Genomic DNA, 24,710 nt, shown 5'->3' with positions numbered 1-24,710 from the left:
TGCTGGAAAACCCAGTTGTTTGTTTATTAGCTTAGTCGGAAAATTGAATTAGCTGAATTGGCATGCACGCACGTAGTATTATGAGTATATTTAATTCTGCGAATGGGCACAAACGGATATGCAAGGGTTTAATTTTAGATCGAATCGTGAAATCGTGTCGAGTGGACACCAGAACCATCCCCATAAAAAAATCCTTCAGACGATGCAGAGGAACTTCGCAGCAGTAATTTACGTTGATCCTCTCTCCGCCTCCTAAATATAAAAATGTTATATAAGACCCACCAATGATAAGCTCAATGAGAATGAATTGCTTTGATGATAACTGCTTAAAATGAATAGTTAACCTGATGAGAAACCTGCGGAGAAATGAGAGTGCTGTTAATATAACAGCGAAGGATACTAGCAAGGCAACAACTATTATTGCCCAAGTCGCTAATCCTCCTCCCTCCTCAATTGGCAATGGTGGCAACGCCGTCGTTGTCAATTCTAGCATTCACAACACAAGGCATACAAAATTATTTCAACTATATCTCAAGTATGTAATTGGATCGAATGTGGAATAGCTTAATTTGGAAACCATCAGAAAACAACACCTTTCTGCGTTGTAACTGGCTGAGAGGGGTCCGTAAGCTTATCTAGATCATCATCAGTACTTGGAAGAAAAGTTAATGTTGTTAAATTCTCTGGAGGAATAGTACTGGCGGATGAGGCTATTCCGTCAACGATGGTCGTCTCATCATATTCCTCTGTTATTTCAGTCTCGGCGTCATCAATCGCAGTGGAATCCGTGGAATCCTCAAAAACAACTCCATGCTCGTCTTCAGTTTTATTATTGTGCTGGTCGTCACCAGAATGAAGAACCCAGGGGACATCATCAGGGACGCCATCAACTTCAGTGAAAAAATAATAATTGGAGTGATGATAGCCCAGCGTAGATATTATGAGTATAGGCAAGCAGTCAAACCTTTTTCTGGAGAAGTTGATGATTCAGATGGTTCAAAAGAGTAAACTTGGACATTCTGAAGCAAAGTCACCACCACAAGTAGGACGAAAAAATGAATTTGTTTCATCCTTATAAATAATAATGCGTACAGCAAACAAGGGCGAAAAAGGAAAGGAAATCAAGGGCGAGGGCTTGGTTTAGTTAAATGTGACGGAATTAGAGCATCGTCTGTGTTGCACATCTTATCTTATCATCTGTCGTTGTGCTTAACATTTGCCCAGTCAATCGTACATCATATGCAACTAAGCAAGTATGTTTATGATATACGTGATGGCGCTAATCGTGCATGAATTTGCATTGCGGTCAACTATAAGGTTTGCATTTCATAAATTTAGTTCTTTTTCTGCATAACAATCCAAATATAAAATTTAATTACAGAATATGACAAAACGACTTACAAAATCATACTCAACATGTTACATAGTCTTATCTTTGTAAAGAACACATAATTACATCTTTATATTACTATTGAAAAAGCTCACTTATGATCAATTTGTTTTAGTGATTAAGGTCGATCTAGGTGTGGGTTGCAGGCAGGCGAGTGTTACTTATAAATAATGCGAGAGGGAGGGAATGACGCTTTACCGTACGAATCGTACGATACGATATTGTGGGAGCTAACGGCTTGGCTTACTAGTTGCAAGCCACTTTATCATATCCAGCTTATCCTTATACTTTAGATTCATCGCTTACTAATTTGTGCGCGACTTCGCGTAACTACCCGTCGCCTCACTGCTCCTGAGCGTCTTGCGCTTTTGTCACTATTACTACTGTCATTATCTAGCGACGAGCTACTTGAGGTACTAATTTTACGTGTTCTGCCTAGAGCACGGGTACGGCATGGACTCGGTGAAGAACTAGACTCATCGCCGCTGCTATTGTTACTGCTACTACTACTACTACTACTACTACTATCAGTACTTGGAATATATTGACCACCAAAGGACGACGAACTATTATCAGAAGATTCGCTACTACTTGATGTAGTTTCTTTGATAGTTGTACGCTCATATTGACGTCTATTATTATTATTATCCCTCTCAATTTTGGATGTTCGACGACGAACTCTTTTAGCTTTGAAAGTGGTGTCGTCGTCGTCAGGGGAAGACGATTTAGAACAATGTGAATAAAAATCTTTGGAAGGAGAGGGAGAAGATGTTTCGCAGCAACTTGAACAGTCGCACACTCTCGCCTGCGTGCAACCAGCATTAGCTGTTGAATTGTCAATAACCTTATACACAGAGTTTTGATATCTTGCGTTGTCCTTTGGTGCTACTTCCTTTGAGAGACCACCGGCACAACATGGGCTGACATTATTATACTTATCAGACATAGATTGCTCATGTAGACAAAGACTTGTAATATTCCCTTGCTGAAAGTACCGACCGGGACACGAGGCGTGTTTACACTCAAGCCTGAAATAAATAAATGTTGGTAAGTTTGTTATCGTGAATCTAGCTCACGATCAAGCACAAAATAAATACAACATTGCATATTTTTCTTGTCGTACACAGTTTCTCTGAAATATGCAATACAGTCTCTGGAAAACACCGACAGCAGGAAATAATCGAAAAACTCTTTATCAGTCAAGCTAGGTCCGTTTGACGAGTTTGATGGCAAATGAAAAAATGTCCATCTAAGAAGCTAATATAAAATAATAAAACAAAATAAATAAAACCAGTCGAATTTACTACAGAAATAGGAATATCGCGTGTTTTTTAACCTTTCTAGACAAACGAAATCCATTCCTAGGTATAACTATATCAGTTGTATTCGTGTTATTCACTTGTACATTCGACTCAAAGAACTTTAAGAATCTGACCCCTTCAGTTTTCCTAAGGGCAGCACAAAATGTAAATACCTTAATATACATATACATATCGGAGTTTTTATCTTATTTAGTAACAGAGTTGTTTCCTTCCTACCTTTCATCGCATTTAAGAATGCACGAAGGCACATAAGTCACGATAACATTTTCAATATCTGTCATCTGCTTTAAGAAAGCGGTTGCCATTAAGTTGGAAGGCATAAAGTTATGAGGGGCGGTTATAAACAGTTTTCGGATGGCAGGGGCCAAGATCCCAAGTTGTCTCTGTCAATCAATAAAATGTTAAACACTTGTCAGTTTACTAAATATTAATAAATTGTTATTAATAACTTGATGCACCCACCTCAAGTTGCTCATCCCACTTACACATGACAAAGTGAATGGTCTCAAGTACCCTGAAAGAAGGCGTCCCCCCTTCGCCGACAGCCACCGTAACATTACATAAGGAGAGGGTTTTCAAGGTATTAGCTACGTTAGTCAAATGGACCAGATCCATAATATCCTTCTCGATGATGCCAATCCAACTCAGTAGCTCCAGAGAGCAGCAATCACGAAGAATATCCGTACGACCAAATTCGCATCTGATCAAAATTCACACAGAAAAAACAAGAAGTAACTTTGAACTTGAGACGACATGCCGTATGAAAACATGCACGTAATTTGTGCTAATACTAATAATAACCTGTGAATGACTAAGCTAGTTAGTTTCTTCGGATCAACCTTGGAATGAAATATTGTCCGACAGAGGGCTAGTTTTTCAATGGTGTACTTTGTAGGGATATCCACAGCCAATTTTCGTACAATATTTGATGCAGTTTGTCCTTCACGGATATTAATGAAGAGCGTATGCTCATTCGGGTTAAGCTCAAACCTACGAATTCCATTTTCCCACATACAGATCCGAATAGGACTATTCCAGAGGTCTGAGTCTAATACTTGGGGACCTGTACGGGAGAGTTTCATGTAAGTTATTTGAACAACACTAGGTGAAATGTAACTGTATAAAATAATATAAAACCTTAATCACCTGGTTTGCGACTAAAAACTAAATAGTTGTCCGGATGAGTGGAAATCGTTTGCGCATGACGGGATGAATCCACCACAATTTCAACGTAACACAAGTTTGGTACGACGATAACGCTCAAGTCTCGACGGTGTGATAAAAACACATTGTATAAGCGTATTTTAAATACGTCCTCTAATGTATGCACGTCTAGAAGCAATGCAACCACCATTAAATTTGCTTCACAAGCACATATGTAATAAATGGAGTAGGATTAAACAGTGCTTTACTAACCTAGATTTTGAAGAGCACTTTTCAGACGTTCACGCAATTCTTCAATCGACAACAGTTCGTTAAAATTTCCATTCACTGTCACGGTATTATTCCAACCTACCGAGATGAAATATTTACACCATACATCGAAATGTCATGGGTGGGCCAGGGGGTCTGGAGACCCCTAAAGTCGTATTATATCTAGTGCTTGTTCATAAGCCCCATGTTATAATTTCGATATTCAAGGGGTCCGTCGACCCCCTTGACCCCCCTCATTTCGTTGTATGATTTACACAAATTAACCTATACTCGTAGAGCTATACATAAAGTCATGAGAGTTTATAAGAATGAATGCACATACCTTTTAGTTGGGAATTGGAGGGTCTAGCAGTTATGACCTGTTTTATATCCTGTGATCCTAGTGCTTGTTGTGGACAACTATCTAATTTTCTCTTCTTTTCTTCGTGCGTTTGCTCCTGCTCTGTGTCTTGTCTCTTATCGTGTCGGTCGATACAATTTGGTGGAGGATGAGTTGAGTCAGGGCTGACCAACCTTTTCTGCCTATGATTATTTAAATTACTAGCAGTAGAAGTAGTGGTAGTAGCATCCATCAGGGTAACTTCTTCAGTCCTGATTTCTCCCTCTTCAGCCTCACTACGATCCTCATCGCTTACAATATCAATGATTCCGGGATGGGTCGATTGAATTTCATTAATTGAAGTTAAATTTATTTGCGTATGTTGAGAAGGCTGCGATCTGACTTTACTACTCGATTGTTCAAAAGAGTTGTTGGATTCTAATGCCAAAGGTTTTTTCGTATTTAAGTACTCATTACTTTGCTGACTAGTACTTTTTTCTTGTTTCTACAATCAAAAAATAATTAAATCAAAGTTTCATTCTAAAAATAAATGAAATGTGGACTAACCATTTTTATCACTTTGTGACATCGGTTTTTCGAGCTGAACGTTTTAAGTCCGTTTTCATTTCGGGATAAGAAAAATATCGTAATCTCCAGCAACTCTGAATCTAACAGTAGGCCAAGAGGTTGAACTCCTTGCACGATAAATTCCTGATGAAGAAGAGGAAATCGAATTAGTGTATGAGCTGGGTCTAGTACACCACGCAAATTTTGTCCGTTTTCTTCCTTTCCCAAACGTTGCAATTGAGCCCGTGCCCATCTACACAATGTAAAAGGAAGCAATTAGTTTCAATACATGTCCACTTTCTCCTGGAATAGTAATATAATACCTTAGACAACTATCAAATATATTATTTTCTTGGACACACAAGTCATCATTTCCTAATAATTTGCAGAGGAGACCATGACTAATTTTCGTAAAGTCGGGACTCTCAAAAAACATATCTCCATTCCTATAAACATGAACCATTTTTTGAAGTTCAGCATTTATTTATTTAATCAAAACTAAAAGTGAAATTACTTCAAATAGTAGGCATACTTACTTTATCATCAAAGAAAAACAACATTCCATTAGTGGTTGTTTGTTTAAAAGTTCCGCAACTTCATAAATGTTGAGCATGTTCTGTATATTCAGTCGTTTGTATAAAAGGTCTTCACATCGATTTTCCAGCAATTTGACTTCAAAGCGCTTCCCAGCCTTGAGCAACCCACAAAGTTTATCATCGCTTTGTTGCTCGTCTAATTCTTCAGTATACATGAACTGAGAACAAACAAGCACAACAAAAATTAAACTAAACCCCACCTTTATTAATAATAGCCCGACTGTCATGAACAATTAAATATCAGGTGACTATCCACAATATTACCTGAATCATTGCCTTGAAAGATTCTGGATCCGTCATGTTCGCTGGAATCGGCAGAGGTTTGAGTTCCCAGAGCGTGTATCCCTCTTCATCCTCGTATTGACCTAGACCTTTCAATGCTCGAAGGAACATCCTTCCAAGTGCTCGTGAAAAGTAAGCGCTGCGAATTTGGAGTATGAAGGAGTGTGCCCTGATGACTTCCTGATCCACAAGAAATGCGATATCCTTATTCAGGGCGAGGCACGAAGCCACTGACGCTGAAGAAACGTTATCACTTGTATGAAGATAACTGTTCAAAACCCGAATAGACTCATATTAACGATATTATTTAGGGTAAAAAGACGCGATAGTATTTTTGGATTTTTTTTTCAATTGGTCAATTCACGCTGCAAACTTTATTTAATTTTACTACCTTAAAATGTGTGCCCAGTTGAGCGCCTTTTCTCGCCACTCTTCTTCTGGGGGGGATGATGGCTCATCAAATATGTTAACGTCCTCGTCCCCCCCAGCGGTCCCAGTCGGCTCACTCGCCATCTCGCCCTCGTAGACTGGGTGGGTGGGTGTGGATAATAGTAAAGTTTGCCAGTCCTTGCTTGACGGATAATCAAGGAAAACGTGAAGAAGTGAAGTACGAAATCAGAACACGCCGATTCCCGCAAGTCAAACTAAACTGGATCGTGTGTGTGATGAAAGTTTGAGACGAGTAAGCAGTGAAATTATTCGTGAGAGATACGACACGACAAGTAAGAGACAAGTCTCAACAGGGCTGAATATAAAATTGATTTTGGAAATTTGGAATGGCAAAGTTGAACTCACTAATTTCTTTTCAGAGGTGGTTCTTCTTTAGCCTAATGATCAGACTCTGATACTGATACTGATTTCAGATATTCAGATAGGGCTCGATCATTTAATCAAATAGTTCTTTCCTTACAGATTGTCAAATCAAAAGCATTTATTTATCAAAGTGCAAAACCGAGGAGCAAGCGTTGGAGAATATTCAATATTCTGCTCTGTGATGTGATAAATTAAATATTCTATTATGCAAAGTAGCTAAAATATTAAATAAGTAAGGATTTGTTACAAACACATTTTGCATTTGCATCATTAAATTTGAAAATCATCAACGTCTCACTCTGAACCCAAGCCAAAATCAAAGGATTGAAAACCATTTTAGCTAAACATGCGGGATGAAAAGTTAGGAAAATATTTAAGTAAATTTAATTGTAAAGAAACTGAATCCCAATTGGGTTTTGTACGTTGTTGACGGGCATTAAAAGAATAGTCACAAAATGAGTAAGTAAGTTAGTGCATGGTAAGTTGGACCCTTTTCATACAAATTAAAAGTATGAAAAATTGTATGATACAAAACTGCCACATATTACAAATTGCATATGAATATCATTGCGTTGATATGATTTTATATATATTATATTATATTTATTAATACAATAAATCTACAAGTCTTCCCATAAAAATAAACAAGTTAATATTAATGCCAGAAAATCTCTGGACCCAAGAGAACTTTACTAATTTTATCATGAGGGATCCAAGTATGCAAAATAGGTTGCAAATAGTTCAAGGTGAAGATTATGAAATACGTGACGTGAAAAATGATACTCTAAAATGGAGAAATTAAATAAACTATTTTGGCTCCATTAACACATTGACCGTTAATGTCAAACCCTCGAAAATGAAAAACTCATAAGCTACTTACAGCCAAACATTAACACAACAAACACAACAATCTATATATGCTCCAGATTATGTTTCCAGATACAGTACACCTATAATTTATATATGATTAATTTGTTAGAAATATGCAATGCAACCTCTACTCGAGTTACAACATGTACATTTTGTTAAGGGTACATATGCAAAAGAACTATACTGTCATGACTCATACCACCTAATCTCAACGTTTATAGTATTGCATGGATTTTCAGCAAGTCCATAGTATCACCATGCTTTACGTCATCATAATACTCCGTATGATATTACTCTGGCCTTATGCGAATAAACATGTGCAAAAAATCGATGCAAAACTTAGTGCCGTATTAAATTTTTGTTTTTATATATCACGTTATCTAATATTTTTCACTAAAGGGCCAGTACTATTGATCAAGTTGAGAATCTAAGCAAGTTACAACAAGTTGTTATACTTGCTTGTCGAGCCCCCCAATACGGCCCTTCAACAGCAGTAAGTTTTAACGCAGAGAAACCACTTTGGCTTCAGTTCACTTGTGTCAGTTGTGGAGCAATGTGCTCTTGCACGATTGGCTGTGTGCGTATAACTATGAATGATTTGACTCCTCTGGTTAAATAAAGTACTTCTCCATGACAAGAAGCAAAGAGATAATTGTGTAAAAATAGGAGCGCGTCAAGTCACATAAGAAGAATTGGGTTTACTAAAATTAGTATTGTGCATTGAGTGAGGCAGGAGGAAAAGTGTTTGTTGTCAACTAACGTTGTTGCTAATAATATAATACCGTTTACAGCATAAAGTTAGCGTTGTGGAGGACGCTTGTTCTCAGTGGTGGTGCTCCTGCCACAGGAAGTGGCTGGAAGTGGTGGTCAAATGCAGGCGTCAGTGTTGAGCATGCACCAGAGGGTGGGGTTGGTACGGTTGGACGCAGGGGGGTGCATCTCCCTCTCCGACGTCCTCCACGCGTTCACTACCGGCGTCAAGGAGGAGCAGGCTTGGGCCCTTTGCCACCAGGTCATCAAGGCTGGGCAGGCCGTCCTCAACAACCCAGAGGACAAAAACCACTCCTTTCTCGTCACGGAAACCTTACATGTCAAATTGCACCAGGACGGGAGTGTTCACAAAGACACGTTTCTGCTAGAGCCAGAACCTCAAGGAAAAGGCGAGTTTTCTTATGACTTGTATTTGTACACTAGAAATATTTATTGTTCAATTAATAGCACTCGTAAAGTCTCCAGAGCACATACTTATACATACATTTTTATTTGCATCTGCAGAACGATCAAAAACTAGATTGAATAACATTTTGAAAATTTCTTGGAAGGTTCATACATTTAAATAAAATCTGGTGATGGTACTGATGGTTGGTTATAATATGATTGCACATACATATTTAAATACCTACATACATCCTAAAGCAGTAAAACTAAGAATGTCGGAATGCTATTGCATTTTTATAATTTCTTGCAATTTACATGTGAGCTTTAAATTTAAAATCATAATCATTTTATGCTCTAACTCAGTCAACTTGTGTCGGATGATTTGTGTCACTGCAAAATATCACGTGATGTAGAGAATTTGTTACTGCCAGGTCATTTGCAAATAAAACAACGTCGCTCATTTTGCATGCATTCTTCTTCATCATTCGAGCTTGACATTGCAATAAATGCACAATTGCAAATTCCGGGTGAATCTTTTTGATGCAACATTAAATGCTCAAGAAGCGTTTTTATGTTGCGAAACTGGATTCCATTCCGGGTTCCAATTTAAAGTGAGTTTTATATTATATTACGTACTCGCGATCGATCACTCCCAAATGATCGGCTTCGATCGATCTTCACTTGATGCAGTATTTGGAACTTGATTTAAATATGAGTGAGGAGCAACTTTAATCATTTCATCTCGATTTCATTTTCATTGTTTTTTTTATTTCACTCATGAACCTGCTCCGTAATAGCATAAAAATATGTGATTTTTTAGCTTCACCCTCACTCAACCTGTTAAGGTACCACAAGAGAGTTGGCAAGGAGTTATACCACTCAGTTTGATTGTAATTTTCTCAGAAATTATAGTAGGTAGAAATTTGGTTCAAATACAAATTTTTAAAAAAAATTACTACTCTAAATTTTGGTAAATGTCCCCTTCTGCTGTTACTTATACTTACGTATTTATATCCAAAATAGTCGACCATGATGAATTTTTTTTAAAACGTCCTAGCGTCAAAACCATACGGAGCACAAACGTGGGACGACTCCCACATCGTGCGAAATAGTTTTACTTGGGGAGCATAATGGGTCTCATTTCCATATTGTCTTCCATACTTTTCGAAATAGCATTTCTATACTTGCCCCTCCATATTATTTTATGTTTCTGAGGACAAAAATGGTTCACATCTCTTTACCAGACACAAATGAGCCCACAAACCGATTATACACCCTGCAGAAATATATAATGATTCCAAATAACAACCATTATGACCTTAAAGTCCATCCCCTCCATCTCGGGGAGCTCTTAAAAATGCCCCAATGCCCTTGTTGTTATGCGGAGCCGTACTTCATGTCTTGACTCATTTTCTCTAAAAAATCATGTTGCTAAGTCCAGAAAAAATTGAAATATTCAACCTCTTGTGGTACCTTAATTTGATGCACATTAAATGTTGTTGAATCGAGTCTCAATTCTCAGAACACGATCGTTGGTGCATATGTACATACATACATATCTAGATACATGAGATGCTTCGATACATAATATGCGTGGTATATATGCAATAATCAAGAACAATGAGGCGATATCTATACATATATCTCTTGTCGGATGATGAGTGTTAGTTTGGTGGTGACGTTGGTAAATAAATTTGCAAATGGTTTTGGAATCGGTTTTACATGAAGAAATCCGGTTGAGTTTTTACCCTGAACAGCTTTATTGATAAAGACCGGAACTTCTTGTTGACTGCGTAGCCGTGTGGTTTTATCTTATCATTCCATAATGTTGGGATGAATGAGTAATTTGGAAGAAATTGGATTTTTAAGACATGCTAATTTTCCTCATTTTTTACTGATTACAGGACCACCCAGGGTTCACAGTTCTGATGAATGCAAGGTAAGCATAGTTTTGATTGCACACATTTTATGTACATATGTACATACTTATTCTGATATTGTCAGTTGTTTGAAATATGCTTCCCTCCACGTGATGGGCATCAGTTCTTAATTTAAAACACATGATTACGACTAAATTAAGGTAGTGTTGATGATGATATTTGATATCGGACTTATCTGTCCTCCTTCATGCATATTAATTGGGAGTGAAGTGAACCACCCACTGTTGATCAGCAGTTACGGCGTGGTAGCTAAATGCAACAGCATAATTTTTGGAGTACGCGTTTAATTAAGTAGGCTGCAAAATTGGGATGGCCGATGGCCATGACTTTTTGTCATACACATAATGCATACGTTTATGTGTATCAGTAATGTAGGTTGTATTTGCTATGACTTGATTTTTGATGGACTAATAACGTAATGATGACTCTGGAAGAACATAAGTTGGACTGTAGGAGTAAGTTGTTGTTGGATGGATCGATATCATTCATGACTAGTCGAACCATGTACTGGATACTGCTCTACTTGGAGGACAGCAGAATGCATTAATTTTTGGCGTGTCTCCATTCCTATTAAATTTCATTAGTCCTCTTCCCTTGATTCGCCTAGTTTTTTTGCGTCCACGTCGAGAAAACTCGATACAATGATCGATATAAATTTATTGTACATTGCAATATATGGAGAGTCCGTTGTGAATCCAGGTTGCTGATTAGTTGCATGCCAATCAATATCCCGGCCGTAAAACTACGACAGCATTGCAATGTATGGAAGATGCTAGTTTTTATTCGTAGTTTGCACATTTTTGTTGAACGCGTACATAAGTAGGAAACATCATTTCTGCTCTTATTTAATAGATTCGACTACATTAATTGACCCATTGCATCTCAAATTACAGATTGAGATGCAGTTTTTTAATGAAACATAAGCAAGATTCCACGAGAAATGAAATGGTGTGGCGTTTTCTTACATATATAATTTTATTCCAACTTTTCTCTTCAAAATTTCAATGCTAATTTCGAGTTTGGAATTAGGTATTCTTGTATTTGTTGGGTTCTACAGTTTAGTTTGGAGGGAAACTGTTCACCAAATCATAACCAACCAGACGGCAGGTAGACATTTCATGCACACGTAATACAAATACATACAGGGTGGTTTAAATGTCAGGTTACAATGGAAAATTTTGCAATGGGAAAAATTCGCAAATATCCATTAGTTACCTAAATTTTGCCTCTGAAATTCAATATTTTAAGAATTTTGTCATAAGTTTTAATAAAAATTAATAAAAATCTCAATCCCAAATCCGTAACTAATGGAAATTTAAAAATTTTTCCCATTAAAAAATTTTCCATTGTAACCTGACATTTAAACCACCCTGTACATATGTACGTATGTGCAATGCCTAATCCACGTTGAATAAGGGACAGACCTTTTCTTTGATCTTGATAGCTTGCACGAAGGATTGGGTTTAACGGGAACGAACCCTCTTCCCATTCTTCAGTACAGGTGGAATACAGGTGGGGAACAAAAATGGGACCTGAGAATGAGTGGATGGATGGATGAAAGGGCACTTAAGGACTGAATGGTTTTTGGGTGTAGTCATTTTCTGCTTGTTTTGAGTGGTGTCGGAGGAATTTGAAGGCTACAAAGGATCCATTTGATTGAGGTGGATGTGTAAGCCCATCCTAGTGCTTGCACGACGTATGCATGCACTTATAGCTACGTACATATATACGTATATATTTATGTATGTAAACATATGTACATACTTACCTATTATTTGTAAGGTAAATTCCGTGATGGTGCAGTGCTCGTTTTGAAATACTGAATACCATGTCGAGTACGTATGCATACATATTACGTATACTCCTTGCCCACCCTTATGTGAGAAGATTTTGGAGAGATGCTTTTCACACCTTAAAATAATTTAAAATTCAAATAAAACTTCTTAGTGCCCTCACACCAGGTCTGGAAGTGACCCAAATGGGATTGCGACACGCACCATTGAAATCATTACACTCGTTTTATGTTGATTGACTTTTATCCAAACATGAAAACTTACTCGAGTTTAATGACCAAGTATAATGTTTCAAGACGGAGTAATTGTTCCTGCGAACTATTTGAACACTGATATTTTTTGTGCAAAATATTAATTGTTGTTTGTCGTGAACCAACTAATTATCTGTAAGAGCATATTAGATATACCTCATAAGCATACTACCGGATGGTATTTACATAACTCTGTCTCGTCATTTCCTTTGTGATCCGTCCTTCCGTCGGGAAGTGTTAGATAAAACTAGCGTGCAAATCAAAGCCGACTCTGTAAATAATCGTGGTCAAGTTCAGAGTCAAAGTCACATGAATGAATCAATATGAAATGTACTAATTGCTAGCCAATCTTCTTGGAGATCATTTCATAAACTGCTATGTTAATAGGCACGTAAAGTTTACAGGCATATCTCTGATAATTCAAGGATCAAGCATGTACGTATATACATGCATAGCTTGGGCAGCTGCATTGTTATATGTATTATTGAGAGAGAAATTTGTGAATTAATTGCACTGACCAATTATTATTTATTAAGAACCCACTAAACAATATACGTATTGTTGATGCTATGTGCTCATTCCATGTTTCTATAATAATTGTTGGTAAAAGAAAGGAAAACAATGGGGATGACCTTTTATTCTTCCCCGATTAGTTCAAGGGTTCATGGCATTGTTCCTTTAATTTCATCCTCTACTATTTAGGATTAGAGTGTGAGACTTGCAATCACCGCTTTGAAAATATTCCCGATGGATAAGTAATCGCTTATTAATCGAAGGTGAGGTAAAAAGTTGTTTTGCATAACAAATTATGAATTACGGCTTTCGTGTTGGCAGGAATGCGATGGTAGATTAAAAGTGCAATAATGAATGAATACAGTATACGTGCGTTTATACAGAACTATACGAAACACATTCATGGGTAAAGAATAATGCAACAAGTTTTCCTGGAGTACAGCTCAAAGTAAAGTTAAATGCTGACAAGGTGGCAATTCTACAGGTGCAGGTGAATTCTTTGATGGTGTCAACGTGTGGATTGCATTGGTGAGTTATCTTCCTCAAGAAATCAGAAATCTGCTGCTGCTAGGTCATCTTTGTCATGAAGTCAGATAATTTGTGCAGTCATTGTCAATAATAATTCGATAAACATGATATGTAGCGGGATATGTTTTCCTGTGCATCTGCTGTAGCAATCAATATGCATTCGTAATATTTATGTATCTGCTTGGAATATCAAATCAACTTGTGCTGCTGCTATAAAGTTGGACACATAATGCATAATACATGTACATGTACATATATATAAATACCGTCCCGAGTTATGCAGCTGACACTAAACACCTGTAAATGGTTCGATTTGTCATTCATTATTTCCTTTCCAAAACAGGTCAATCTCTTGTGGATATTGACTGATCTCCTTTGATGCTCTACGTGGTGGTTGCATATTCAATCACAGAATTGATTGTGCTATATAGTGCTCTAAGGTCTGTCACATGTCGCTAATCTCAGAGAGAAGGTATTGATAATCATGATAATAGTTGCGATTAACAGACCATCATTTGTATTAGAGACAGAATAGTAACGCAGTCCTTATTATTGCATTGTACTTACTCAAGCAAATCATTCAAGGCAGGACAAACTTTAGACTTGCTAATGGCAAAAAATATCCCAGGGAGTAATTATCTAAAAGGTGTGCCCGTTTTTGGTCAAAACCCTTCCATATTATATCCCCCCCTCCTCTCTCTCTCTCTGTTGTTGATTCCTGTGTGCACGTTCAGGATGGAATAAAACCTACGATCGTGTCGTTCTTCAGGAGGTTTCTTTCCTACTTTGATCGATGTTTTGTTGAGTGACCAGATTACAAATTACAGTGGGATTGACATTGTGAAAACACCCACGTAATGACGGTGGGTCATAGGGTTACTATATTACAATATGACATGGGCAGGTGTCTTCTTCCTTGTAATTAAGCCATGCACATGCAATTCAACTTGTTTGGTGGTTTGAGTCAATTGATGAGGTTTGGTTTGGTCGTGGTGTGGAGGATGATGTGATGTCTGTAAGGTGAATGAAAATTGTAGAGGGACGCTGCATTAGGTAAAGCCTGAGAAGAGGATGATAAGATTGGGTTGGCTGGGTGAGTAAAAGTATGTATGTGATGTGGTTATCAGAGGCTTGCATGGTCTACTATTGGCTAGAAATGGTTAGCAGTACAAATTGAATGAATAAAGTGATTACTGCATTTGTATAAATGAAGGTCTTTATGTAAATTGTAATCAAAATTTGAAAAAAAATCCAGATATTAAATTCTGCAATAAATACTTGACCTAGTGTTCCTCAGAAATACTTCAGTCTCATAAAGGCATACGAGATGACAACAATAGTTGTCTGATTTAAAGAAATACTTTGTTGTGGGGATTTCTGGCATCCTCACCGGGTACAAATTACATAATCACAATTATGGCATTGACCGGATTGTACCAAAGGATTCCGATTATAATAATCAGCATCAATAGCAAGTCTGGTTTTACGAGGAAGCAAAATTCCTAATAAAAGAGCACGGCATTTGTGGATCACATTTTCAATCTGGGAGAGATACATAATAATACATATGTACATAAAGTAGCATATATGTACAACCGGCAGACAGACAGTTTAGATAGAGATTGATCTAATAAGTGTAATGTGTACAGTTGCATTTACTTGTCGTATTTGTTTTATAGTACATCTGACAATTTTCAGATTTCAACTTTATGGTTGAATGGAGCTTGAGGAGTTTTGTAAATTTATTTTGTAAAGAATTAACTGAAATATGTGTGTCCACCGCTATTTAATCTGAGTTTATTGTCGATGCCTTGCAATCGTGGAGAAACGCATAATTATTATTTTCACTGATATCACGCTCCTCACTACTTGTATTCTTTGCTTGATAATATTTGTACAATCGCAGCAAGACTTGAGTTGCATTATTATTGCATAATTTACCTTCGGTGAATAAACAAAATTGACGGGCTGGTTCAACAGGTTTTCAAGTATATATTGTGCATGTTACTGTTCTCTCTCTCTCTCTGTATTTCATACAAGTTTGGTTCAGTTGGTTATCATTTTCATTTTTCAATATCAATATCAAAGGTTCACAATCAAAAATTTCAAGTTCATGAGTACTATCATGTTTGCATAATACTTCTGATCAGACTACATTATGGTCTGATGGATGGGTGGGCAGGTATGAAGGTAGCTGGTGACGAAGGGTAGCACGATGACAAACAGTTACTGTCTTGATGAAATGATAACGAACTATGTATTAATACAGATTATACGTTGTATCCAAATACATATTAAATAAATACACCAAATGAGTTCCCAAAATAAGATAACACATAAGCAGCTAGATTTTTTGATTCCTTTATCAATGCAAATAAAATATATATATAACAAGCCATTTAATTTGGCAAAACATGAACAAGTGACTAATAGCGTACGTGTACTATATACATTTGTATCGTATACGCTATTATGCGTCAAACTTGGGTAATAGTTCAGACGTGGAATGTTGTGCATTTGTTGAAATTCTTCAAAGACTAGTTTTAACTGTTAGTTAAACTATCTATCGTCGATCGTATCGTGGGGAAGTTGGTTGAAGGCATTGTGCAGACGGGGCCGTTAGTGTCTACGATTCATTCGTTATGTTTTCCTTAATATTCTGCTCTCTTGGTGGATTTGACTTACGCTACCGAATCTTAAATCACACATGCACCATACGTTGTGACATTTACATTTCCTTCTGCATTTTTGGATTCATTGGTGCGTTCAGTAGAATCATCGCATAATTGCCAGTCTTTACTCCTCTGCAGTTATCTGCATACTCGTTTTCTTTCTAAAGATTATTTACTACACCTAATTAACGACAATTAAGCAGGGAAAGGTGTAAATCTTTGATGGTGGTTGTGATGCTGCTGCCTGTTTGACGAGTTGCATGTTGAATTAAGACCATCACTTTTTATTTCAACCTCTACACACAAAAAAGCAATAAATTAATTTAAATTATTTTATTCAAATGAAAATCAAGTTTTCCTGAGTGCAAGAGAGAAACAACGTATACGTGAATGATTAAGTGACAATATTTGCTGAATGTAATTGATATGTCCACTTTTGCTTTTTACTTTTTCAGTTTTCACTGACGATGAAGTAAATACATTGCATGCCTAACATTTAACTTGCCACGAATTGATAAGATTGTAATAAATGGAATGTATTAATCTACGTCAAATTTGGAATTTAGTTCACTCATTCCATTTGCTACCACCATTCCATTATCTGTGTAATTGCTATATATACTTCTGTACGTATGCAGCATGCAATTTGCAAATGACTCATAGCCCCTCTTCACGTATAACATCTTTTGAAGAAGGCAAACAAAAGTGAGTTTTACCTCAGTCAATCCAATAATTAGTGGGTCAGCTAAAGTTTACTTTGCGAGTTCGTGAATCCTTTGGAATGCATCAATGCAAATATTTATCTTCAATTGATTGACAAACCTGAAGGTGGTTCTTGTTTTTTTGCTGACATTTTTTTTGCTTAAACATATATGCATATGCTAATCTAAAGTATGTAGCATTTAAGATTGACCAATGTCATCCACTTTCAAATCAACAATGCAAGGAAACCATAATATGTACAATGTGCTATATATTTAACTTTTTTGTATTATTATTCCAGATTATCTCTAAACTGGTACATGTTGTGTACGATGCTTTGGAGTACGGCATGGAGTTTGAAGCAGAGCGTGTGTTGAGTCCTGATTTGGAAGGATTTCTGGAGAAAATGGCTTATGCAGGTACGCAGAACGTTATTTTTGTAATATTTGTTATTTATTCCGCAATTCCTTCATGTGGTTGGCATGAGATGCACGGTGGAGATAACCGTAATCTCAATCTTTCTCCCCTCTCTCTTGTAGTTTGCTTTACTTTATTAGTCGAAGATTTAGTCAAGTGTAAAAATAATGTGATAATGATGTGTAATGAAGTGATACGATGAATAAGAAATGCAACTGTAAATTTGCAGTAATGTTGTAATACCGTGAACGACAGAACGTACGTACAGGAGGAGGAAAATCATTTCCTTGCCTCGTCTCGTATTATGTTGTTACCTGACCGTACTTTTTTATAGCATAATTTCGAATCAATTCATATTTTTTTCTTCCAATCTAAACTGCATTTTGTTCACGATAAAACGGAGGATAGTGTTGGGGTGTACATTTGTTGGGTCTACTTTGTGATAGGAATTAGAATTATTGCTATACGATCACGAAAAATGTTCACATCGTCTTTTCATGCCATCAGAATTAATTCAGACACTTTTGCATTGTTACTGGCCTTAATAATAGACTCAAGTGGAATAGCGTTTTTACTTACTGTACAGTCTGAGATTGTGTTAGTTGGTATTTTTTGTACGCTCAGTTCATCATACACAAGTGTCTGTGCACCACAATGGTCAACTATCGGTAGTGTATAATAAATATGCATCGTGCCTGATATGACTATGTTCCTTCAATGTCCAACAATTTCATTTGTTTATTTACTTTACACTTGCGAAGAGGAAGGATAACAATAGGCCGAGAAGTGCATTGCCTCTTTAATCCGAGCTCCTTTCTTTCTTCTGGCCGTGTGCATACATACATCGTCGTAGTCGTAGATGGAGGAATTAAAGTACACCTGAGAGTCGGGCTTGAGTTTATTTATTTACACCTGTGCAATTAAGTATTGCATTGACTCAAGTGGAATCCTACTACGCTTTTTATCTTGTTACGCCATAGAGTATCACCTACCTCATTTAAATGTTGTAATCTTTGAAGGGTGACGAGGCGGAGTGGCAGAAATGCCGTCCCGCTTACCGTCCACCTGAGTGGGCTGAATGGAGGTGCTGGGTTCAAGTCCTAGTGCCTGCAGTGGGTTTTTCTCGTTTTTCCCCACTGCCAAGCTCAGGTACTCTTCTCCCTCCCTGGGTAATGGCCCATTCGTGGGGTCCAGTGGTTGTAATAAAGGTTTTTTTTTTTTTTTTTTTGAGCTTATCAAATTTAACATGAGAGATGTAATTGCTTTTCAAAATGTCTGTAAGCATTAAGCTGCTGAGTCGAGAACATGATATTTAAAAACTCGGTGTCGTTCATTGATACTCAGACATTTGGAACATTACAATTTTGAATATTAATCATTAGCACTAAATGATTCGACATGAACCAACTGCTTTTGCTCATCCTCATAAATGTTGATGATTACAATTTTTTGGAGGGATATGACGATTGTTATGCACTCTTTTACGTCATACGTTTAACAAGGAGCAGTTACATGATGGTGGGAAAACAAGGAAAATAACAAGCGTTTAAAGCAAGACGACATGAATAGGGCGGAAAGTTTTTATTTTCTAAAGTGTTTACAAGACGGAAGAAGGAATAACCCTCCGAACATCCACCATAGAAAGATTGACATACGTTCAGAATACATATGTACGAATGTATAGGAAATGTAATGCTAAATTTAATGAAACCAGCGATACCAACGTGAGAACTTCATTTTTTCGCTTAGTGGTGTACGATATTGTAAATTTCTGCACAGAAGAATAAGTTCTGGGAACTTGTTTCGAAATTGAGAAGTGAAAAACAATTTCAGATGTGTGCTTGCATTCTGGTAGACAAATGACAATCAGAAGATATTATACCTTCTTTTCGGTTTTCGTAAATCTCGGCCCGCAGATTACGCTGCGGGTTCCTTGTAATTCATGATCATGAGGATTCAGGATTTGCACGATTTTGACCACTCAAATTCTATTGTTCATTAGCCCTTTCTTTGGGTGGTGGCAGCGATAGTGTGGTTCGTTAGTTGAACGTGCTTGAATTTGAATCGAATGATTTCCATCCAATTGTTGATTACGATTGCTTGCTGTTTGTTATTCTTTGAGCGGTTGCATTGTTGCTAGTGTGGCACACACACTCTCTCCCAGACTCCATCAACCCAGCGTTGAATGTTGGATTTCGAAATAAAATTGTACCCCGGGTAGTGCAGTAGTCTTTTATTTCATAATCCATGATTTATAGCTTGTGCAGTTTTTTAAGTATCATGCTCAAGAAGATGTACGAAACTTACAATTTTTCAGACTTGTGCATGTACATGCATACCCACTATGAAAAGAAACAGAACCGTCATTTAAGCTCTATTCAAGTTAAAATAGTAGTTCGTTGTTGGTACATGGGTCTATCCATCCCTTATGTATTATCGCCATAATAGAGTAGAGTCATGAACGGGAGACACGCTGGGCGCTCGTCATGATGTGCAGTGCTCGGTGGCTCCTTTGGCGTAATTTACGTGAAATTACGTGATGAATTTTTGAGCCAGTGCAATACCTTCTTCTTTCTTCCTTCCGGTATGCCGTCGTCTTGTCAAGCGTCTGATTTCATCAGACTTCGGTATCGGCGCCACTGAAAGTTAAAGCAGAAAAATCTTTTGTTTAGCCATATTGTGTGTAAGTAGGTGCACACAATATGCATGTACGTATGCGCATTGTGAAATTTAGAGAAAGAAATTGGCTTTTGCGTGGTCAAATCAGTTTGGCATTTCCATTTCAATACAGACCACAGCTGCAGAGGCAGACTGATGAAATTAATTTTAATTAATTTTGGTTCCAAACTGTTCTCAGTGATAAAGCTAGCGACATTCAAATGATTATGGTTCGTACGCAAATTACAAACTGAAATTACAACTGCATGATCGTATTTACAAGCAGCGCAGCCGAATTAATTAATTGTTTGGTATTGCTACTTTTCTAGATTGTAGTGTAGTACCGTTGGCAGATTAGATTTATATCGAGCAAAGAGTCGAGATCCAAACGATGGATAGGAAGACATACTACTTTAGCTGATGGTAGAAATGACAGTTCAGTCTTTTTTTGTACTTCCTCCGCTGTCCGTTAATAAAATTGCGTCGGTTGTAGAGAATGACTTGTACATTCCTAGACTAGAACACGGGCAACACTTTATTTGCTGTGTACTAGCATTTTATTATTTCACGTTTCATACGGCAAACGAAGTATTTTTTATGTATATTTTCAACTTGGGAATAACCAGACCAATGCAATTTGTTTTGCCGATTTGTCCAGAAGAAATAAACCCTTAACCGATTTTTTACAGTTTTGAATTGTTCCTTAGGCAGGTTTAAGCAACTACGTACATGCATTTTGTCAGTGTCGCTTCTTTTTCCGTCGTGACAATTACATGGGGCAGGGTTATAATTCAAGAAGGTAATAATTATTCCCCATGACTGAGAATATGATGTCCTAAGCAGGAATGTTTGCCAGTAATGCCTCGCACTGCTTATTAATAATTTCACAATGCAGAGGCGCCTTGTTTTTATCTGCATTTTTACAACTCACATGAAGCAGCAGAAGATGCCCCTTTTCCAAGGTGACTGCTGTCACACAAGAATACATACCTACGTACGAATGACATGCCTTTTATAACGTTTTGTCCTATGTAAGAAGACAGATAACAAACCGTATCCTAACATTCACATATGCAGATCTAAAAAATATTACATAATCTCAAATACAATACGAGACAAAAGAAAAGGTGAATGCGATTGTAACAACAACAGAAAAATGTGTGTTCCTACAATTAGCGATGCAGTTATTAATTAGTACAATTATCATTATGTACGCCTATAAATAGCGGAATAGTGTGTATGCATATGGCTCCTACACTTGAATTCTGTAATAGTTCCTTCTAATTGCAATTAGCTAATTTATGACCATGTCGTTACATTGACAGTGGTGGAACGACGTGAGTGATAACAGCAACAATTAACACCTTGTGCAAGAAGTACGTGTAAGAAGTACACATTTAATGCATGAATCTCAGAGTGGCGTAAAGATGCCTTATTTTGGCCTGGAGGGGTTAAAATCTCAAAGTTTTTATTTACACTAAATGCGTACATAGTTGGTTTTTTGCCCAACCACTATTAATAAGGGATGCCTGACATATGTAAGGAATTTACATTATATGAATATGCACACAATATAAATGTGTATCTGACATGTTTCCTTGTCGGAAATTTTTTATCTCAAACAGCCAAAAATGTCACCCGTGAAAAATAGATATTAAACCTGAACTTGCTCAAGATGTTTTGAATGATACGACGAGGGAACAAAGCTATTTGGTTAAATGTTGGTCAATGATAAGACGTTTTTGTATGAGAAACATAAAGAATGGAATTTCCACCAGAATTATTCACTTGATAAGGATATTGTACCAGATGAGCTAAATTTCCCAAGTCCCTTTTTTACATTGATTATGTCGCGGCTTCTTGTGTGACATGAAATAGGCGAAGGTTTATTTCTTAGTGAAATAGTAAAATCATAACTCAAGTTCTTACTGATTAGCATAACCTTTAATTTCAGCACGTTCTGCGCTTTTACCCAGTTAGTTATTCTGCTGGACCTTGTTACTGAGCAATAAAAACTATGGGAGTAGCATGGTTAATAACGATACAAGCTAAACAGGTACATAAGCTGGGAACCTTCATTCTATAAAATGAAGTCTACTTTTGCCTTGTTTTTTTTACTCTGCCACCGGATTTACGGATTGAGCGTACCCTGCCGCACTATACGACTTGTAATGACTGTATTGTGTTAGCATGTCGATGTCATTCGTTTTCCTTTGATGGGCTCTCGTATTGTACTTTTGAAGCTCATTTTTTATACTGTTTTACTTATGGCTTCAACAATAGGGTTCACTTTTATTATTTAGTTTTGGCAGGGCAGAGTTGGATGATGAGTTAAGTGGAAAGGCGTTGGTGGGGCTCAGTTTCGCTCATTCATCCGTGTCCTTGCATTTCCTCTGAGCTTTTCCAATATCATTGCGCAGTTATGTATGTACACCAAAGCTGACAGGGTTTGCAGTTTGCTGACTATCATATTAACGAATTTTAATGTATTGAAACGTTGTTGATAGTGCAAACCACATAAAATCACAGATGAAGTGAGTTAGAGGATGCATCCGATGAATGAAAATTCAATTTATGTACTTCTTCTCATGGTCAACTTTGTCCTGCTAAACGACTGGAAGTTTAGTTTGCCTCCTGATGCCTGATAATCGTGGGATGGCATAAAATATGAATTTGCTTAGTTATGAGGGTAACAACTTTAACGAGTTCAGCAATCTAGTAAATCATGCTGGGAATTTGTTTTGTATAGCTTTTAGAGGAGCAAGGATATTCTCACAATTGCTTATTTTAATGCTGAACGAAGGAAAAGAAAAGTTTCTCGTCCTTATAAGCTTGCAGCAAAAAGTCCTAAGAAATTATATCCATAGTCAAATAAATTCTTGTTACAAAAATATCTAGATTCAAAATGCAAAGGTTTCTTTAAATTTTGCTACAATCTTGGACTGACTATTAGTGATTATCCAACTGCATGTTAACGTGGTAGCTGAACTGATTTTTAAAAACCGAAAGTCATCTCATTCTCACTTATTGAGGTTGCACTAATTACATAATACTCACCACTAATGAGTTTGGTTTTGGTTGTTTGCTCCCGGTAATGGTTATGTAAGTTGGTAGCAGTGCGAGTTTATTACTTCACTTGTTTATTTCGTGGAATTCAATTTTTTGTAATTTAATATAATGAAAGGAAATTTGTAAAGTCGAAGCCGAAAGTCTCAAGAAAAAATTTGAAACAAAGAGGTTTTAACGGTTTATGTTATTGCCGTCATTTTTGCATTTTGCTTAAGTCTTTCGGAAACTAAATTAGCAATTTTTTTGCTTAAAATATGATATTTTTTGGTGAAATCTTACAGACATATTTGTTTTTGCAGTACATGGATGATGGAAAAACAAAGTAGACTAGCAGACGACAACGGCTATTAAATGTTTTAGGCCTACTAAATTTCAGCTAGAAAATTCAAGGGGAAATAAAAATGTACTTAGGATTAGATCATGTCCATAATGAGTTCCCACTCGCTTAGAATTTTATGGCAAACAAGTCAGTGTCCTCTTTACAATACGAGGAGAAAAATATGTGCTCGTTTTGTTGGTATTAGGAGATATTTTGCATGCAGTTTTGGACTCTTGTCTCGATGGTGTTAAGCTGTACTGTTTTTTTTTATTTAGAAACAAATGATTGCTAGTTAACAACAGTCTTTGGAATCTCCGTCCGTACTATGGCGAATTTGTTGACATTGAGGTTTAAAGTAAACTTCAAAAGCACCGATTTCGTTTGAAATCCAAACTCATTCATCCCCTCAAACGAAAAAGTTATTGAGGTTGAAGTTGTCATAAATTTTGTTTATGAGGCTTTGTTTACCCACCTTCAGATGAGCATACATATCTACAAATTTATATTCATAAAATGCACTGTAAAATGAAGCAATATCGCAAATTTTTCGCACACCCCATCTTTTTTTTTGGTTTACTACAATTTAAATTTGTAGGTCATGATAACGGTGACATGTAAATCTTATTTTCTATCATAGAAATTTAATTGAAGATCAATTTCCTTGTTCTAGAAAACTGCAAAGAAAACAATGGATAATGTGACAGTTAGAGGGATATTATTTTGTTGAAAAATACAATGTCTTGGGAAATGGAATAGGTAGCAGTTGATAAGCGTGATAATGTTTTGGTGGTATGGAGAAGCGTTTCACCGGTCGTGCAGTGATGTGCAAATTAATTAGGTCGGTTTTTGGGTGTCGCGATCGCAAATACATTTTGCATGGGTACAATCTACTAATCGTTAGGATAAATTAAATAGCAAGAAAAATGTGTACCACCACCCACGCTGATAAACTTGCATACTAATTAAGGTCGAAGAGTCGAAGTGTCACTATTTCAGTATTCCTCCAATAACCAATTTTGTCAGGTTGGTCAGACAAGTGTGAGGTTTGGGATGCGTGGGATTTTTATTGTACAAGAAATGAAGTGCCAACTTTTATT

The 24,710-nt window shown here is 36.9% G+C and overlaps 2 protein-coding genes across 5 annotated transcripts in view; one reads left to right on the top strand and one right to left on the bottom strand.

Annotated features, from left to right (window-relative positions):
* On the bottom strand, positions 1-6,744 carry LOC110863312. Of its 4 annotated transcripts, none has more exons than XM_035852883.1 (18): positions 6,302-6,743; positions 5,893-6,178; positions 5,569-5,786; positions 5,356-5,478; positions 5,033-5,285; positions 4,469-4,970; positions 4,129-4,224; positions 3,859-4,044; positions 3,514-3,775; positions 3,175-3,412; positions 2,929-3,095; positions 2,727-2,838; positions 2,514-2,647; positions 2,235-2,418; positions 965-1,550; positions 594-890; positions 345-486; positions 1-252 (listed from the first exon to the last, which is right to left on the bottom strand). In XM_035852883.1, exons 1-15 carry the CDS (start codon positions 6,421-6,423, stop codon positions 1,548-1,550), a joined length of 2,886 nt encoding a protein of 961 aa, XP_035708776.1. In that variant the 5' UTR covers positions 6,424-6,743; the 3' UTR covers positions 1-252; positions 345-486; positions 594-890; positions 965-1,547. The 4 variants fall into 4 exon arrangements, with proteins under 4 accessions (XP_035708776.1, XP_035708769.1, XP_035708781.1 ...); XM_035852876.1 differs by having other exon boundaries at positions 965-1,519; positions 6,302-6,742; XM_035852888.1 differs by having other exon boundaries at positions 965-1,484; positions 6,302-6,742.
* A 1,370-nt stretch (positions 6,745-8,114) lies between these two features.
* LOC110842437 (protein spire) overlaps positions 8,115-24,710 on the top strand; it is a 61,794-nt gene continuing 45,198 nt past the window's right edge. Inside the window, exons 1-3 of the mRNA XM_022088181.2 lie at positions 8,115-8,753; positions 10,656-10,690; positions 17,452-17,569. Coding sequence (XP_021943873.1) covers positions 8,465-8,753; positions 10,656-10,690; positions 17,452-17,569 — 442 coding nt within the window. The 5' untranslated portion in view covers positions 8,115-8,464. The remainder of the gene's footprint in view (positions 8,754-10,655; positions 10,691-17,451; positions 17,570-24,710) is intronic.

The sequence above is a fragment of the Folsomia candida genome, unplaced genomic scaffold (genome assembly GCF_002217175.1).
Source record: "Folsomia candida strain VU population unplaced genomic scaffold, ASM221717v1 Fcan01_Sc001, whole genome shotgun sequence".
NCBI classification, from domain to species: Eukaryota; Metazoa; Arthropoda; class Collembola; order Entomobryomorpha; family Isotomidae; genus Folsomia; species Folsomia candida.
The sequence above is the reverse complement of the archived record's forward strand: the minus strand, read 5'-3'. Positions and strand labels throughout refer to the sequence as shown.

Excerpts from the sequence above, each read along its gene's own strand:
- LOC110863312 (XM_035852869.1), bottom strand. The coding sequence starts at position 6,423 with ATGGCGAGTGAGCCGACTGGGACCGCTGGGGGGGACGAGGACGTTAAC. Across the intron at positions 4,045-4,128 it reads AAGTGCTCTTCAAAATCTAG|ACGTGCATACATTAGAGGAC; the intron begins GTTAGTAAAGCA and ends CATTGCTTCTAG. Across the intron at positions 2,419-2,513 it reads GCATATTTCAGAGAAACTGT|GCTTGAGTGTAAACACGCCT; the intron begins GTACGACAAGAA and ends TATTTATTTCAG.